The sequence below is a fragment of the Lampris incognitus genome, chromosome 8, assembly GCF_029633865.1.
Source record: "Lampris incognitus isolate fLamInc1 chromosome 8, fLamInc1.hap2, whole genome shotgun sequence".
In the NCBI taxonomy this organism is placed as follows: domain Eukaryota; kingdom Metazoa; phylum Chordata; class Actinopteri; order Lampriformes; family Lampridae; genus Lampris; species Lampris incognitus.
In genome coordinates this window covers 39,531,025-39,550,864 of record NC_079218.1, presented here as the reverse complement: position 1 = coordinate 39,550,864, position 19,840 = coordinate 39,531,025, and the positions used below count along the sequence as shown (strand labels likewise).

At 42.3% G+C, this 19,840-nt stretch overlaps 1 protein-coding gene across 1 annotated transcript in view; it reads left to right on the top strand.

The window, feature by feature from the left end:
* The window catches only part of vdac1 (voltage-dependent anion channel 1), a 28,493-nt gene extending 10,060 nt beyond the window's left edge, over positions 1 to 18,433 (top strand). Inside the window, exons 3-9 of the mRNA XM_056284376.1 lie at positions 3,999 to 4,048; positions 4,776 to 4,928; positions 5,398 to 5,450; positions 6,050 to 6,277; positions 13,244 to 13,394; positions 15,251 to 15,308; positions 17,269 to 18,433. Of these exons, the coding sequence (XP_056140351.1) occupies positions 3,999 to 4,048; positions 4,776 to 4,928; positions 5,398 to 5,450; positions 6,050 to 6,277; positions 13,244 to 13,394; positions 15,251 to 15,308; positions 17,269 to 17,360 (785 nt within the window). The 3' untranslated portion in view covers positions 17,361 to 18,433. The remainder of the gene's footprint in view (positions 1 to 3,998; positions 4,049 to 4,775; positions 4,929 to 5,397; positions 5,451 to 6,049; positions 6,278 to 13,243; positions 13,395 to 15,250; positions 15,309 to 17,268) is intronic.
* The last annotated feature ends 1,407 nt before the right edge of the window (positions 18,434 to 19,840 follow it).

Genomic DNA, 19,840 nt, shown 5'->3' with positions numbered 1-19,840 from the left:
GACCGATGCAGTTGTCATTTTCCCATCCACTGCCCACGCTGTTTAAATAGCAAATGTACTTGTACCCATCTTGGCACCCATGGGCATGTTGGTCTTAAAATGAAGTGTGTTTAGGCGCATTATTGGCGCATTGCTATCTTGGTCCGCACCACTTAACTCATATGTTTGATGGCTACCTCGCTGAACTGATGTGACTCGCATGCGTGTGGTGCCCACACAGACAGCATTGCTACTGGAGGGCTGCTACTGCCAGCCCTATCTTTTTTTTTTCATTTGTCCCCCTTTTTATCCCCAATTGCGCCCGGCCAACTACCCCACTCTTCGAGCTGCCCCGGTTGCTGCTCCACCCCCGCTTCTGATCCGGGGAGGGCTGCAAACTACCACGTCTCCTCCGATACATGTGGAGTCACCAGCCGCTTCTCTTCACCTGACAGTGAGGAGTTTAACCAGGGGGACGTAGTGCATGGGAATATCATGCTATTCCCCCCAGTTCCCCCACCCCCCTGAACAGGTGCCCCAACCAGCCAGAGGAGGTGCTAGTGCAGCGACCAGGACACATACCCACATCCAGCTTCCCACCTGCAGACATGGCCAATTGTGTCTGTAGGGACGCCTGACCAGCCAGAGGTAACACGGGGATTCGAACTGATGAACCCCGTGTTGGTGCAACAGAATAGACCGCTATGCTACCTGGACGCCCAGACCTATCTTTCTGCATTGAGTTTGCATTGAGTTTGCCTTGGATAATGGCCATCAATAAGTGAATTTTCATTTCATTATACATTTTTATTATTATAAAAAATATTATATTATTCTTTTTTCCTCCCCAATTGTATCCAGCCAATTACCCCACTTTTCTGGACTGTCACAGTCGCTGCTCCACCCCCTCTGCTAATCTGGGGAGGGCTGCAGACTACTACATGCTTCCTCCAATACATGTGGAGTCGCCAGCTGCTTCTTTTCACCTGACAGTGAGGTGTTTCGCCAAGGGGGACGTAGCACGTGGGAGGATCATGCTATTCCCCCCAGCCCCCCCCCCCCCGAATAGGTGCCCCGACCAACCAGAGGAGGCGCTAGTGCAGCGACCTGAACACATACCCACATCCGACTTCCCACCCGCAGACACGTCCAATTGTGTCTGTAGGGACGCCCGACCAAGCCGGAGGTAACACAGGGATTCGAACCAGGATCCCTGTGTTGGTAGGCAACAGAATAGACTGCAACGCTACACAGACGCCCCGAAGTATTATATTCATTGTAAGCTTCAAAAAAGTAATATTTATATTTTTTCATCTCTGTGACATATCCTACAGATATAGACATTGAAACTACAGTGAAAGGTGTCAGTTATGTACTGTTGCTGGTATCGTGTCAATATGACTATCACCATATAATTTTTACTAGTTTTGCTGAACCGTATGCCTCATGCAGAGAAAGATAGGTGTCACGTCTATTCTTTAGAGTTGCGTCACTGCAGCGTGGCTAGAGCCGCGCCTGAGCTACGCTGCTCACGCGGGCTGTGTGGCTGCTGGGCGCCAAAATGAAAAACAAGAGGTTCCACGGCGCTCAGTCGCTGCTCAGGTAGGCGGTGTGGCCTGTGAGGCAGCGGAAATCGATTGCACGATTGACCGACAAAAACCTGGTCTTAAGACCTGGTCTTAAGTCAATGGCGCAGTAATTTCCTGTTATTTTAATGGCACATTCTTAACATAGTAATATGAGCTTACATCAGCGGGTGCACAACACACAATATTTTTCTGACTACTTGGCAAATGTGTAATTACATTAGCAATCCGCCAAGGTGCAAGCGCACCCGGATTTTAAAAGAATGGGAGACACCATTCTGGTTTATTTCATGTTATGTCCAAAACACACCTACCATTAATTAAGAGACTAAGTACAATCCTTTTGTGCCTTGTGCCTTACTTTGAGTTTAGATTATCCACCCTTAAACAAGCAAAAGTGGATTTGGACACACTCTAAATGCACTTGCGGCATGCGCACTTAGCTCATTAAAATACATCCCATAGTTATGCACTCCTAATGGCATGGTGGCATTTGGTAGTGCTGCTGGTAGTACCTTGGTAGTACCTTGATGCCACAATTAGAAATGGCTGTCAGTGGAACACCCCAAGTAGGACAACACATGATATAAAACACAATCCTGGACTTTGGGTGTTGTTTTAGTAATTTGGTTGGTACATAAATCCTTTAACTTGTCGCATCAGAATATTATATGACATGCAGTACATGTTCACACCTGCTCGCTTATACACATACAAGCACAAACGTTTTTGTTAATGTAGTGCCTACTACCATATTTTTACGAGATAAATTATCATAATACATTGTGTGTCAGCTTATTTGTGTCTCTGTAAGTAATGCATTACACATTATTTACAATATGGTTGGTCCTATCATGTCTAAGCTGTTCCCCTTTCTCTTTTACCTCATCATTCAAAACTGCTTTGATTGTCCTCTGGAACCCACCAAAAATTGACACACAATCCAAGTGAGTGAAAACTAACTAGTCAAATCTATTTCATGGTCTTTTTGGGCAGGGTGTTCTGTTAGGGATTTTAGAAATGGTTGACAGTGAAGATATAGCAAAGCCCCAAACAAGCACATGCCCTCACCTAAACTTATGCTTATGGTGACACAAGCCTCAGAGACAGAACATCATATGTCTGTAAAAGACTAACCAGAAAGTGTTGATGTAGACACTTAATTATTGAACATGAACTTCCCAGGAATATACATACATTCACTCATCATCCAAACCGCTTATCCTTACTCAGGTCGCAGGATGCTGGAGCCTGTCCCAGCAGTCATTGAGTGGCAGGTGGGGAGACACCCTGGACAGGCCGCCAGTCCATCACCGGGCCGACACACACACACACACACACACACACACACACACACACACACACACACACACACACACACACACACACACACACACACACACACACACACACACATTCGCACCTAGGGACAATTTAGTATGGCCAATTCACCTGACCTGCATGTCTTGGACTGGGAATATACACTGGGAATATAACTGGGAATATACAATTATCTCATATTTGTTTGCACAACCAATTTTGCTCAGTGACCTCTTGGAGAGTGGGAACGTGGGACATATTCCATGAGAGAAGCTAGGAACATACATCTTTTACACGAGGGAGATACGACAAGGAATCAGGGGCATTGAAGTGCTCGCTTAATTGACAAAAGCTTGAACAGAGTCACTCTTTGACTGATAGCCTTGTCTTATCCAGGCATTTTTGGGCTTTCCACCTTGACTCAAGACGGACAGAAGACGGCATTTTGATTAGAATGCAACATATTTATAATGGAGGACCGATGGATTAATCAGAGGATTCATCCATTATGTAGAATGAATAGATGGATCAAAGCATAGGCAGACATTGTGATGGATGTGCCAGGAAGAGCTAGCAACAGTACTAGGAGTTTCAGCCTTGAAACTGTAACCAGCCACCCTGACATTACCCACATTTAACAGACCAAATGTTCTCAGTCCTTGTCAAATCAATACACATATTCAGTAGTTGGAATACACCTGATTTTGAATGGACGGGGAACTGAATGACTGACTGTTTGATACTTCACCAGCATTTAACAATGTTTTCATGGGTGTATGAAGTGCGTTACAATCTCTAGAGGGTCTTTCAGCTTATCTAATTGAGGTCATATGTGTTCAGATGAATGGCTTTGCTCAGGCCAGTAGATAAATCCATTCAAAAAAAGAAAAAAAGGTTCCCTTTGCAAAAGAATCCAACGCAAGCCTAAGCCTTTGCATAGTTGTGTGAAATAAAAAGACGAGGTGTCATTAAGGTCGAAATATCTCCCAGTCTCTGATGTGATGATTATCATCTTTTTGTTAATGTTGGTATCACAACTCAAATGACAGTTTGAGCTTATTAATTTTTAAACATTTATTTTAAACCTATTCTTTTTTCAACATTGTGTTTCAGGCTTTGGTCTCATCAAGCTGGACCTGAAAACTAAGTCGGAAAACGGACTGGTAGGTTTCCGTTGAGTCATTATGAGATTATCAGCGCCGCCACTCCAGACCCCTGCCATCTACTCTGACTAAGAGGCTCTTAACCTCTGAGTGCTGTCAGACTGATAGTCAAGTGGCTGGTTATGTATTGTCCTCCCAACGTTTGACTGGTGCACATTTACAGGATGTGTGTGAAGATATCAAGTGGAAAAATCTCATCTTTGCTGCCATTGTTAACTTAGTTGAAAAAGCAGCAATCCTGTGCTTGAAAAAGTGGGATATTGTTGTTATATTAAGCAGCAGAATAACAAAGTCAAACAGCAGACCAGGAATCGCAGTTAAAAGTGAGAAAAATCAGAAAAATACATGTTTAGTAAAAGAAATTTATTATTCCCTGTGGGGAAATGTATTCTTTGCATTTGATCTGTCTTACTGAGAGGAGCAGAGGGCAATCAGAGGCACTGGCAGGAGCACCTGATGCCTAACATTAATACCTGATGCACCTGATGAGACCTTATAAACAGTTTTAGTGAAAAGTATTATTTATATTTTGGGTTACAGTGTCACTTCTAAAAGCCATTGCATCTGCTAGCTAGCAGACAGCATGAATTGGTGAAGTACTGCAAATCTGTTTTGCAATGGAAAATGGAGAATTGGGGTTAACACGGTACAAATGAAATTTTGCCAAATTACTTGTTCTCTGGCCCTTTTTAACATATCTGTATGACCCCCACCTTCCCACCTGTAGGAGTTCACCAGCACAGGCTCTGCTAACACAGAAACCAGCAAGGTCTCCGGCTCCCTGGAGACCAAATATAAGTGGACAGAGCATGGCCTCACCTTCACCGAGAAGTGGAACACCGACAACACCCTGGGGACTGAGATCACCCTTGAGGACCAGGTGTGTGTGTGTGTGTGTGTGTGTGTGTGTGTGTGTGCTGACAGACTGATAAGAGACAGCAAACAGGCATATGTCAATATATATTGAGTCATGTTTTAATCCCCAGAGATAGGTGTGTCATCAGCAATGAAAAGCTAATATGTAGTTGAACATGATCACGATCATTGTTTCAGTCAGTGACCCCTGCTGATATTAACTAATCATAACTAGTCATAATGCTTCAGAAAAGTCAAACTGTTACACATAACGCCTTTTAACATTTTGATTTGAAACAGGGCCACAACTCTCTTTCTTAGCCAGCCAGCTAGCAGACCAGTAATCATTATGTCAACAAAGTACTCGGTCTTAAACTGGATTTTATGATGAAAAATGGATCAATAAATCGATTTAAATGGACCAAACCCTTGTCCTCACTGATGTCCTATTAGCTGCTTCACCACACAAATCTTTCTCCTCCCATTTCCCACAGTTGGCCAATGGCCTGAAGCTGACGTTCGATTCCTCCTTCTCGCCAAACACTGGGTAAGAACAGCCAGCTTTTCTCCACCCCTGTTCACTAATAATGTTGGGAGTTAGAAGAACATTAAATGTATAATCAAGGCATTCTACCAATAAGGACTGATTATCTTTTGTCTGTGTATTTCATTTGGAGGAGTCTTTCATCATTTTATGGCTGCATACATTTCTAGCTGACCCATGAGAAATGGAGCCCAAAACCCTGTCTGTGTTGTTGCAATACTCCGCCTGTCATGTCAAATAAACGTAGGCAACAGACTGTGGTTGACAGCTAGTTCCCCCTCCCTTTCGCAATATAACTGATCATAGCAAGTCATTCTTAGCTGCAGTTTATTTTTTCCTGATTTGAGACTCATGTAGAGCAAGCACTGTGTTTTCTTGTTTTTTTTTTTTTTTTAAACCAGGAAAGTGTCTATTTATAGTAAATGTTCAGTGGTTGGTCGTTTCAAAGCACTTTCAGTTAGTTTCATTAGTTTTGTGGATTCTTCTTTTAGAATAACATTTCATTTTTTGAATAACATTTCTCTACAAAAGTGAGGTTCCTCTTATGTTCACCTGTACACCCCCCCCCCCAACACCTCTCTCTCTCTCTTTGCCAATCTCAGCAAGAAGAGTGGCAAGATCAAGACAGCGTACAAGCGTGACCACATCAACCTTGGCTGCGACGTTGACTATGATATCAATGGCACAGCCATCCATGGTGCAGCGGTGGTGGGCTATGAGGGCTGGCTAGCCGGCTACCAGATGACCTTTGAGGCTGGCAGGAACAGGATCACTCAGAGCAACTTTGCTGTGGGCTTCAAGACCGATGAGTTCCAGCTTCACACAAATGTGTAAGGCAGTGATCACACTGTGTGGTGAAGATAAACATTGATTATGTTCACATGTGGTGCCAGATCCCAAAACTGCCTGGAAAAACCAGCAGTAGTGGGGATTCCTGAGGACCAGATTTAGAACCACTGACATAAAGCCCTCACCCATTGTCACAACTAGACTTGTAATCGACGTAAATCCCCATAAATCGGCGATGTGTGAAGCCATTGGCATTGTTTACAGAGCATCATTAGTGATCTTAATTAAGGCAGAACAGGCTGTCATTACTTAAAGTAGTTACTTAAAAGTGTGTGCTGCTGTTGAGTGAATCACCAACGCTCTGAAGCTAATCCTACATTGTTTGAAAATTACTAAGATCGAGACTTCATCACAGAGTTCAATTAGCATTTGCATTCACCAGGTATGGAGTTGTTAGCCAGCGAGGAGTGAATGTTTTAACTCACCAAAAAGTAATTTTTTTGCCAAAACTAAGTGTCAGTTCATCATATTTACCTGTCAGAATATCACAGACCATGAGCTCAGATATATTTTGGATGCTACGGTTGTGTCGTGAGCAGTTATTGCTGTGCCTGGTGAGATGTAGTAGGAAGATAGTGCTGCGTTTTTTCCCCTCTCTCCTTTTAGTCGTGGCATTGCCAAATGGCACAGGTCTCAAAGTTGCACTTGTTGGAGACAGCCAAAGTATATTCTACCAGTGTGTTTAAAAAATCTAGTCCTGGTTTCCACTTTTGGGAAAGTGAAATATGGTGTCTTTGTTTACCTTCGCATTTGAAGTCAATTGCATGTTTGTTCGTTCCAAGATGGAGAGATGGCAGTCCATTCTTCCTTTAGTGCACTGGGAGATCAAGCATGGAGATTTGGGAACATTAGTATCGGACATGGTGATCTAACATGGTGAAGCTCACATGATGTGAATATGGAGCACATCACCCAAGCTGAGACAGAATTTAAAGAGCCGTAACTTAACAGGCTCATTAGCCAAAGCTCTCGTGGTCTCTCATGCAGGTTGATGTTGTTGATATTTGTGCTGTCACAGAAAAAGACTTATTTTGAAGCTATAAAGTGATTTTCAAGGTTGTAAATAAAAATGATAAACTGCTAATTTTCTTTAGAAGAAAAGGGCATGTGACAAGATAAAATGGGCAGCATGGTGGCCCAGTGGTTAACGCTGTCGCCTCACAGCAAGAAGGTCCTGGGTTTGAACCTCGGGGTCATCCAACCTTGGGGGTCACCCCAAATCGTCCTCTGTGTGGAGTTTTCATGTTCTCCCCATGTCTGCGATGGGTTTTTTCTGGGTGCTCCGGTTTCCCCCTCCGTCAGAACGACATGCATGTTAGGGTTAATACTCCTGTCTGTGCCCCTGATCAAGGCATGGCAAGACGAACTGGAGTTGGTGCCCGGGCGCTGCACGGCAGCTGCCCACTGCTCCTAGCTACACAGCTAGGATGGGTTAAATGCAGAGCATAATTTCCCCATGGGGATTAATAAAGTATATCAAAATAAAAAAAGAAAGAAATCAAAAACGTTTCAAAATTACCTTTTATTTATTTTTTTATTAAAGGCAACCCAAAATAAATGGATGTCAGTGGGCAGCTTCTCCCAACTGAGCTTCTCATGTTGAGAAGCCCACCTCCGACACAGGAGGGGAGAAACGCTAGGGTCTTGAGAGAACTACTGTTGTTTTCTGTACATAACAATCTAACATGACCGATTACATTGACTGTGTGACCATTGCCTTTTTGTTTCATATTTCACAAGCCTCGTAGTTCTTGAAATATAATAGGGTGCCAGTAGCTCAGAGGTAGAGCAGGTGGTGTCGTAACTGGAAGGTTGCGTGGTGTGGGAACTGGAGAAATGGCAAGAATGTCGAAGTGCCCCTTGATGTGAGCCAGAAATACCTGTTAAAATCTCACAAAATTGGTTTTAGAGTGTCTTTAGTTATTTAACTTGGAGTAAAATGTAGACCCCACCCTAGGTCTGCCTCTTAACATTCAAGAAGAACTCACTGGCATGTAGCTCATATCTCCACTGTGGGCAATGGATGCCGTTCAAGTGCTCTCAAAACATTATTGCCTCTCCTGTTTTTACTGAAGTCTTTTTACTGAAACGATTTTGGTACAGGTTGTGATAAGTAGTTGTATGGTTTTGTGTAGTTTGACAGCAATGTTGTTTATCGCTCTGGCAGGACCCAATACTCAGTTTCCTACTATGTGCAGTATTTTGGCTTTCCTGAAGCATAATACAACTAGTAAGTATAAGGAGTTGCTGAGTGATACTTATTAAAATAAAGCCAATGACTCATAGCCCCCTGCCTCTTTGATTGCTGCATTAGGACAGGGAGCCGTGTTAGCCGAGTTATTTTTTTGGTGTTGTTTGACACCCTGCTTCCCAAAGACACGAGTCGCACTCAGTTCTCAGCAAACTGTACAACAATTCCAGCGCACAGTGTCTACAGAGGACTTTCAAAAATGGCAGAATTCTGCAATGTGCTGAGTGTCTGCTACCTTTCTCTAGGAATATGTTTTACTTGCTTTGTTTGTTCTTCTCTGAATGATGGAGGTCAGGATTCAAGCAGATATTTCACAAAGCGCCTTTAAAGTCCGGCAGTATCTGCGGGATACGCAGACTTTGGCTGTGTGTGGACTGGAAACCGTAAAGAAACACCACCTGTATTTTTGTATTGCTTCTGATGTAAAGGTCTTGCCTTGAGTGCTTTTGACCCAATGAAGAGACCTGACCTCTTTTTAGAGCCTAGCACCATCTATGCTCTCTCTACCTTTGTCCAAAGTTAACTAAATAAATAACTTCAAATTTTGCTGAAGCGTACAACTCATCAATGTCACTTCTGCCTCCAATGATTATCAAGAAGAGGTGGGACCAGAGAGAAAGTACAAGCTAGATTTATTTTTTCAAAGCTGAGTAGAGAGGGCATCTGGGTAGCGTGGTGGTCTATTCCATTGTTTAACAACACAGGGATCACCGGTTCGAATCCCCATGTTACCTCCGGCTTGGTCGGGCATCCCTACAGACACAATTGGCTGTGTCTGTGGGTGGGAAGCCGGATGTGGGTATGTGTCCTGCTCATGGCACTAGCACCTCCTCTGGTCGGTTTGGGCGCCTGTTCAGGGTGGAGGGGGAACTTGGAGGAATAGCCCGATCCTCCCACGCGCTACGTCCCCCTGGCGAAACTCCTCACTATCAGGTGAAAAGAAGCGGCTGGCGACTCCACATGTATCGGAGGAGGCATGTGGTAGTCTGCAGTCCTCCCCGGATCAGCAGAGGGGGTGGCGCAGTGACCGGGACGGCTTGGAAGAGTGGGGTAATTGGCTGGGGAGAATTGGGGAGAAAACTGGGGGAAAAAACCCACAAAAAAAGCTGAGTAGAGAAATGCAAACAGTTGAGCAAAATTAAAACAACGCAGTGTCAACAAGACTAAACCTAGATATTGCAATTTTGGATTGTCATAAAGAAAAAACAATGGCATGGCAATTGCCCTTGTATCTCCCTATAATAATGCCGTTCATTCAGGGTCAAATGCGGTTTAAAGTTCTATAAACACACCACCCAGACTCAACCCTGAATCAACTCACTGTTCCAGTTTTCCCATGCTGTTTTAATCTGTCCCCTTCTCTAATTTCAATGGTTATGATTGCCAGAAAGATCAGGAGCAGCTAACACGGGTGAGATGGTGCTTTGATTGGCAGTGTTCAACAAACCCGAGGGAAAGTCACCTTCATTAAGCTGTAATGGAGTTGAGGTTCCCTCGGTGGACAATCAGGACAAAGAGGCATTTTTTTGGCATTTTGCGCAAACTCCTTTGGAATTAATGCAGACTGTGGGCCGACTCACAGATGGACATACTGACTGATACTTCTGTACCATGAGTCATGTTTGAATCGAGGGTGTTTTTGGAGTGCCGTTTCATTGTTTAATATGGAACTGCCGTATTGCTGGTTTTCTTCCCTTGTTTTGAGTTTTTGTTATAATCGCTGGTAGATCCCGGTATGACCTTGAGTCATTCTTTTTTTTTTGGACCCCCCCCCCCTTTTCTCCCCAATTACCCCACTTTTCCGAGCCGTCCCGGTCTTTGCTCCACCCCTTCTGCTAATCTGGGGGGGATGTCTCCTCTGATACATGTGGAGTCGCCAGCTACTTCTTTTCACCTGACAGTGAGGAGTTGAATCATTCTTGATTTAACTAAAATTTGCTTGATTTAATTTAGGTATTTTGTGTTATTTGAACAGAAAATAAAATATACAACAGACTCTTCAGCTGCCTACTGAACTGACAACCACGTTTGTGGTTGTCAGTTCAGTATGCAGCTCGAGAATCTTGTATATTTTCTGAATCATTTGGTTATAATTTTTCTTTGTCTAAAAGGTTGTATTGGCTTGTTTCTTTGCCTTATTCGGATATTGTTCTGGTTGTATGAATGCTTATGTTGCACCCTTTGTTGGGTTTGACTTTTACATTTATTTATTTTGACAGTGACTCTTCTGGACTTACAAACATATTGTCAGGCTTTGGCCTGACTGTCTCCCCAGCATATACTTAATAAAAAGGAGTCAAACCGCTACAGCATGGGGGAATATTCCTAGCATGAAATATATATTTTTGAGTAGCGCAACAACTCACCGTCATTCTGTCGAAGCACTCAACTCCAGTGCTAGCACTGTTCTCTGGTGGACAAATGACCTAAGATGGGTGTGCCAGAAGAAAATCAGTAACAGTCCTTGATAAACTACTGTGATGACATCAGCCCTTTTTGCACACAGGTTTTTTCCATTTTGTGCTGACCTCACTTTGTATTAGGGCTGTCAAAATGGGCCAAAAGTGACGTTCGATTATTTCTTCTAAATAAAACACGTGTAAACATGTAAACATGTCTTAAAAGATCTACATACGTACACATTACAAAATACAAAAAAATGAAATAATGTCCTATTCTGTAAAACTTCATTTAAAGACCATAGATCGATCTCTCTCGCTCTCTCACGCTCTCTCTCTCTCTCTCTCTCTCTCTCTTTCTCTGCTGAGGTTCGGCTGTCTCTTGGAGCGAGATGAATGATTCATTATGTGTTATTCAAAAGCCTAACTTTTATACAGATTAGATAATATTCATGCTGGTTTAAATGAACAATTTGATAGTATTTTTCCATCTTTGCTGAGCAAGCGTTTTGTGCGAAAGGAATTAAAGGTCCTGACTCCTGTCCCAAAATATAGGCTGGTTGTATTCAATGATCACTAAATGAAGCTTACTGTTAACTGAATCTTACTAATGAAGCTAATTGTAGCTTACTGTTAACTGAATCTTACTAATCAAGTTAACTGTAGCTTAAATGGTTTGCATACGACTTTATCTCAAGGTTCCACAAATTTTCTGTTTTCTGACCAAAATCCAAAGTATTTCCGAACGGGACCTTTTAGATTGTTCGGAGTGAAAATTGCTCTCTCTGCGGCCAAGTTGGGTTGTGAGCTCTCTGCCATCTTTACCACATGGTTGCTGTTGAATTATTCGCTCGTTTCAGCTTGACCTAAATTTAATTTTCAACCAATGAAAGTGACGTAGTGTGACTCCTGTCCATCGTGCAGTGTATTCAGAGCAGCGGCCAAGGCCCTTGCAAGAATTTGGTAGTGCTGCTTTTTGTTCCACAAACGAATAATAATTTTCACACTCTTAATTTCTGTTTTTTTTTTTTTAACAATTTGGTTATATATTCGAATTTAGAATATTATTGACAGCCCTACTTTGCACTAAACTTTTGTGTATTCACATACAGATATTAGGAAACGATGCTGTGCGTTGTTGGCATACTTAGTGATATAGAGTCTCACTTGTAGGGCACAAATCCAAACACAGACCGAAAGGCTGGGAAAACGCTACAGGATAATCAGGATGATGTATCCCTTAATTAGCCGATCCATACAAACGAAGGGGATATTCCTGATCTCAGGCTTAGTCGGGACCAATGTTTGGCAAAGGTTAGCCGGTGAGACTGGGTGCCTTGATGTCAGTGACGCGTCAGGATAATCTCAGATGGGTTTTATCATTAAGTGTGTAATAACTTGTTTTTGCCCAGTTATTGAGTGTGAATGCATTAATGTCTGAGTGACAAAACATCCAGGCAGTCCACAGTTACGTGTGATGTCCTGCATTTTAAAAACTAGGTAGAAATTCAAAAGTCCTTTTTGTGTGCGCTCTAGCTAGATTAGAGCCTCTTGAGTTTGACTCAAAAGAAGCCTTGCTTGTCCTTGTTGGCTTGTCTTTTTACTTACTATCCGGTTGTGGGGCTGGCTGCCTGCCCATTAACGACTACCTGCCTGTTATTTTTGCACTCAAGTGATGGGATTTACCATAATGAGAGTGAAGTAGAAAGAGTAGCTGGCAGGCATTAAGATGGGGGTGGACAGCGAGGAGGAAGATGGCGGTAGTAATCGAGAGAGAGAGACAGACAGGGCACACAGAGTACGTGTTCGTGTTGTCTCCTGCTGAGCTTATGGCCGAGCCTTTCTCTTTCAGTCAACACCTGACGTGGTGATGCGAGGTCAGGTGAAGAGTAAAGTAGGTTTTACGCCTGTGACAGGATGCCGAACTAAGCCTCTGTGGTATACCGCGCAACATACAGTAATGGTACTCTCTTCATTAGCAAAATGAACATGTCCACTATAACAGTTGATTTCAGCATTACAGTTTAGAGCTGTGCTGGCTATTTCACTTAGGTTATATTTATTCTACCTGGAAAAACGAGGAAACGGACATTCACTCAAGCAACTTGAATTTCAGACAGCGGTGGAGGGTTTGCAATAATTCCCCCCCCCCCTTATTTTCTTTAAGCTCGTCCCTTTTTTTCTGTTGAACACAGGCGCATTGCAAAACTTTTAAAGATAGTTTCAGATGGAGGCCATATATGCTTGGTAATAGCACTGGAAAATTTACATTTATTCGTTTATCTATTTTCTCATAGTAATGATGGCACTGAGTTTGGAGGCTCCATCTACCAGAAGGTGAATGACCAGTTGGAGACAGCTGTCAATCTGGCGTGGACAGCTGGAAACAGCAACACCCGCTTTGGCATTGCGGCAAAATACCAGATTGATCCCGACGCTTCCTTCTCTGTGAGTAGAGCTTAATCAAAGGAAGACCTGTTCTCTCCCTGTGCAGTTATACTATTGGCTTTAAGCTCCAGGACCTACATAGCTGCTTTCTACAAAGCGATTTCCATTTTCAAATTTCCGAGTTGCACATAGGGAAAAAACTGAATCCAAATGACAAAATATTGCTAAAATTACTGAATACCGAAAAAAGTACATTCAGTTGGCGTGTATATAGATATTACGTGATATGCAATGATTATGTGTGATGGAAAGGTACATTTTTGAATTTTTCCAATCCAGTAATTCTTGTCAACCATTCTGTTTTTCTCTTGAATGGTTTGGATAGCCTAGTCTTGTTTCACCATGTCCACAGAGAGATTAATTGGCCTCAACCACCAAACAGAAACAACTATTTTGTTGGTTTTTATACAGTTTTTTTTTAAAAATTTTACCTATAATTTGCATAATACAGCTTTTTAGGCAATAAAGAGTTTCTGAGAATCAGAATCAGATTTCTGATTCTCAGATCTGGTTGGAAGTTAGTCAAAGTAGAAAGTCTGCAGATGACAATCGGTTAAAGACCATACCAACAGGTGTCAGTCACAGAAAAATGAGGTAGAGTAGGATAGAAGGTCAATGGAGAGTTTTACATAGCCAAGCACAGGTGTAGACAGCAAGTGAGTGTGTCTAATGTTGCATTTGATATGGAATCCAGTAAACGGCAAACCGGAAGTCATTATTATGGATGACAGCAGGATGGTAAAATCAGACTACACCAGCAAATTATGCCGACAACGGCAATGGCAGACTGCTCTGCCAAAGTTAAAATATTATAGCTTTTTGCCATCCTCAGCAATGGAATTTACAACCGGATTTTATGTCGCACATCACAAAACAAAAAAAGATGGCGGATTAATTTTATAGGTCTATGAATTGAAAGAAATACGGAATATAATCAAATAAAACAAACACAAAACACATTTGTACAATTTAATTAATTTTTTTCTGCAAACAATACATCAACATAGCAACCTGTATTTTTTTTCTTTTCTTTTAACCGTCCTGCCATTCCATCGCCAAGTTTGTGGTTTTTCCCGTTCCATTTTACCAACTGCCATTTACCGTCTCCTGGATTCCATGTGAATGCAGCATGGCAGCATACTACTGGTTCCTTAGGTGCATCATAAATGTTATGGGTAAACATTTCTAAATCCATGAATTATGTAATTCAGTAATTAACACAGATATGGAACACACTCCAAGTCCAACTTCTTGCAGTAAGAGTATATTTTGTGTACAGACTGGGAACGGTGAGCGCATCTGAGATTGTTGGGTAACCCATTTCTTGCTAAAGCCTATGAGAAACTGTCCATGTTCAACTTCTAGTCACTGCAGCCTCTTCTGTGCATAGCAGCTTTCTAAAACTGCGATTTTGCTTCGGGGATGTGTTTGCTGGTGTCTCAGGGGACGAGAGGTAGCCCACTTAATCACAATATCCATGGTTTGTTCCCATTTTCCTGTCACTCTCTGCTCTTTGACTTTTAAGTACAATAGCAATGCCACTTGCTTTACAAATAGGCAAGAAAAACTTCTGTGGGACAAAATGTCCGAATGCAGGACTTGGTTATTAGGGGTAGTCCTCTCCTAAAGGAAACAGGCTATGCTAACATAGTCCACTCTCTAACGTAGTCCTTAATTTCCACTTGTGTTTTTGCGTGTATGCATGCTTGCACAGATGCATAGAATGCAAAATAAGACACGATGTAATCTTACTACCCTGAAATAGTTCTCTCAGTGGAGGATAAACAAATGGCCACTTGATCATTTAACATGGTTTTAACTGTGGTCTCCAAATTTGTTCCTCTTTTCCTATGCAGGCCAAGGTGAACAACTCTAGCCTTGTAGGTTTGGGCTACACTCAAACTCTGAAGCCAGGTGAGTATTTAGTAGCCTGATTTTGATTTTTTTTTCTTTCTTTCAGCTGTTGCACCAGCTATGAACGTATCCTCTGTCATTAGTTTGGGTGTAAAGTCCACACCAATGGCTATGGTGAAACTAGATAGTTTGAAATTAAAGCTGTACCTTTGTTTCGTTGCACCACAGAGACTTAAGTTGCATCTTAACTAGTAGACTGTTAAGGGGCCACTATGATTCTCTTGTTTTTTTGTTTTTTTTTAATCTTTATTATTCCTTTTTTGATTGTTTCCTTTTAGAGGAAAAAAAAAAAAGAGAACGGCACAAAATGAAACCTGTAAGCCATTTTCCAACTGTACTTCTATTTGACAGTGAAGAAAAATAAGGAACGTGAGCGAGGGTTGTATTAAACTGAGGAGAAAGGAAATCAAATTAGAAATCATTAAAACATTCAACTGGACTCAAAAAGGAATTTAAAACCAAATCAATTTTATATGTTTTCCTTATTTTTGACTTAAAACAAAATGAAATAGGTTGGCATGGTGGCGCGGTGGTTAGCGCGGTCACCTCACCGCAAGAAGGTCCTGGGTTCGTGCGCTGGGGTCGTCCAACCTTGGGGGTCATCCCGGGTCTTCCTCTGTGTGGAGTTTGCATGTTCTCCCCGTGTCTGTGTGGGTTTCCTCCAGGTGCTCTGGTTTCCTCCCACAGTACAAAGACATGTAGGTCAGGTGAATCGGCCATACTAAATTGTCCTTAAAGTGTCGACACAGCCCTGTGATGGACTGGCAGCCTGACTAGGGTGTCTCCCCGCCTGCCGCCCAATGCCTGCTGGGATAGGCTCCAGCATCCCCACAACCCCAATTGGGATAAGCGGCTTGGATAATGGATGGATTTTTTTTTTTAAACTAGCTCAAGCCCTTACATGCACAGTAGGGCTTTTTCTGATCAGACAAGTCTACTACTACTACTTTTGGCTGCTCCCGTTAGGGGTCACTACAGCGGATCATCTGTTTCCATCTCTACCTGTCCTCTGCATCTTCATCTGTCACACCAGCCACCTGCATGTCCTCCCTGACCACATCCATAAACCTCCTGTTTGGCCTTCCTCTTTTCCTTTTCCCTGGCAGCTCCATATTCAGCATTCTTCTCCCAATATACCCAGCATCATCTCTCCTCCACACATGTCCAAACCATATCCATCTTGCCTGTCTTGCTTTGTCTCCAAACTGTCCAACATGAGCTGTCCCTCTAATATAATCGTTCCTAATCCTGTCCTTCATCACTCCCCATGAAAATCTTAGCATCTTCAACTCTGCCACATCCAGCTCCACCTCCTGTCTTTTCGTCAGTGCCACCATCTCCAAACCATATAACATACGTAGCTGGTCTCTAATCGGACAAGTGTATTACAATGATTTTATCAGAATGGCAAAAGGACAAATGAATTTCTCAAACTTAGGTCCTAAGATTTGAAATCCCTTGCTATGCCTTTTCCTTTTCTACTTCTGTCAGTAATTACGTTTTAAATCATGCCAATTTTAAAACTATGCAAGGAATTATTCACTGTGTTAAACAATAGAGAAATTTGTCTGTGCTGTCATTTCATTTACATTACAATGGTGATGCTATTGGTGTTGTTATTGAGTTGATGTTTGATATTAAATATTAGAAAAGGTACACATATATCAAGAAATGAAATTACTAAAGAACATTGGTCTATTCAGGATTTTATTAAATAGTTTTGGGATTTTTTTTTTTCGTAAAACGCTCCAAGAAATTTGTAACTTCAGCATTTTAGTCACTCTCACATAGGATTGCTTAGTAAAAGCAATCCTATGTGAGAGTGACTGTCATTTCTCTTGTATTGTTGGCAATCCATTTTGAACAAATAGGTGATTTTGAAACCCTTGACCTTTTTTTTAGAACAATATGCATCATTCAGTCATTGTGTGTCCGTCTCTTGCTCTCTCATTCTGTGTAGGAATCAAGCTAACACTCTCTGCCCTCCTTGATGGCAAGAACATCAACGCTGGTGGCCACAAGCTTGGCCTTGGCCTCGAGTTCCAGGCATAGGAAAGTTTAGGCACACCTCTTGTACCCCCTCTACACCAACACATATGCAGACACATACACACACGTGCACACATCTCCATGCTCCACACCCAAAGAACCTCCAAATCCGCTATTGAATAACTCCTCTTCTAACCACAATCCTGTTTCCCTTAGATGTGCTGCCGTTGAAAGGAAGCAACTTAGCAGAAGTATATATGAGATGATGATCTGTTACTTGAAAGGACAACGTTAAGGGAACAAACATTCTAAAAACATGGGACCCAGTTAAGAGCAAAGCTAAAAAAAAAAAAACTAAAAAAAACTGGAAGTCTGAAGTGTGTAGCTTACAAAGGAAAAGTAGCCTGTAGTTCACTTTGATAGATTTTTTTTTTCATTCCAGTACAGTCATGCAGAATGCTCTAATTTATTTATCTTTCCTCATGCGATGCAGATAAAATGGGTTAACATTTTAGCAGGATTGTGGGGACACAGAACAGGCCGAACAAATTAAACACACAGTTCATAATTTGCACCACTCGATGTTGCTGTTGCGGATGCCAGTCGTCGCTCCTTGATCACAGCATTCTGTGGTTGACCAACTTTCCAACCCTTCTTCTACACTGGAGAGTTCTTGTATTCTGTTCTAGTCTGCTATATTCTAGCATCTGTCTTAAGAAATTGTACAATGGGATGGGTTAGTTGTCCTTGATGTAAGCAGCTGTGGTTAGCTCAGAGAGACACTAAACCCTGTTGTATATGTTATGTTTTTGTCACACTCGTCTTTTGTGTCTGTGCATTTGGTGTGAATTATGTCTTTTGTTACGTATAGCAAAAATGTTATTTTACTGACAGTCTTGCATACTTTTACCTACCTGTGAAGAGAATTAAGACGTGTCAACCATTCCTGGTTGAATAAAGGGAAGAAAATCTGTCTCGCATACTGTTCAACCTCTTTTAAAAGAGTTGCTTTGGAGCACATGGAAGAGAAATCATTAAGTTTGAAGGAAATAGTAGTCTTCCAAAAATGGTTATCTGAACTGAACTTGGTGTACTTGACAGTATTGTTACGCCCTGATATAAATAAACAACTTGAACCAGTCTTTATTTGCTCTTGTCAGTTGTCAGACAATGTTGAACCAGATTTAGAGTTGAGAATTTTTCAAGTTTATCCAAATTAATTGAATGTACATGATGCTTACAGTGCTTTCACCACCATGTTGAAAGGCTAATTTCATGACAGATAAAAACACATGTTTCGAAGCAGATAATTTATTGACACAGGAACAACTGTTTTGAGTCAAACAGGCTTAAAACTTGAGGAAATTTTTTCTGTGTACATGTGAAGTAATTCCCTTATGGTAAATGGATTGTTTGGTGACGCAGTGGTTTGCGCAGTTGCCTCACAGCAAGAAGGTCCTGGGTTCGAGGCCCGGGGTAGTCCAACCTTGGGGGTCGTCCTGGGTCGTGCTCTGTGTGGAGTTTACATGTGCTCCCCGTGTCTGCGTGGGTTTCCTCCGGGTGCTCCGGTTTCCTCCCACAGTCCAAAGACGGGTGAATCGGCATTACTAAATTGTCCCTAGGTATGTGTGTGTGTGTGTCTCTCTCTCTCTCTCTCTCTCTCTCTCTCTCTCTCTCTCTCTCTCTCTCTCTCTCTCTCTCTCTCTCTCTCTCTCTCTCTCTCTCTCTCTCGGCCCTGTGTGATGGCCTGGCGGCCTGTCCAGGGTGTCTCCCTGCCTGTCACCCAGTGACTGCTGGGATAGGCTCCAGCATCCCTGTGACCCTGAGAGCAGGATAAGCGGTTCAGATAATGGAATGGATGGATGTTAAATGGATTGTTTTTTATAAAGTGCTTTTCTAGCTGCAACAGCCACTCAACGCACACACGGATGGGCAACACGATCCAGAAAGGGCCGGTGTGGGTGCTGGTCTTTGTTCCAACCAAGCAGTTACACACCTGGCTCTACTAATCAAGATCCTTCGCAAAGACTATTGGTTGACTCATAGAATCAGGTGTGTAACTGCTTGGTTGCAACAAGACTATTGGTTGACTAGTAGACTCAGGTGTGTAACTGCTTGGTTGGAACGAAGACCTGCACCCACACCGGCCCTTGCTGGACCATGTTGTCCATCCTGTCTAACGTGATTAACAACTTTTTATTTGAGCCAAGGCAAAGATTTCAGGTACACCTCTGCAAACAAAGGAAGGGTGACGTTTACATAGGTCAGAAGCAACATGACCAGTGGTTTACACAGAATAACAGATGTGCGTCATACACTCTCACGCTGCCCGTCTTTACTTTTTCAGTTTTGTTGTAAGTAAATTGTGTAAACTTGGGAAACGCCATGACTTAGACCACTACAAATGAACAGATATCCCTGCATTGTAAAGGAAAAGGAGACTTGATGACTGAATCACTTATTCAGTTGTGCCAATTTAAAGCCGGCTATCTAGAGCTGGTTGCAAGCTATTGTGAATTCACCTAGCATACCGTGTTTTCTTT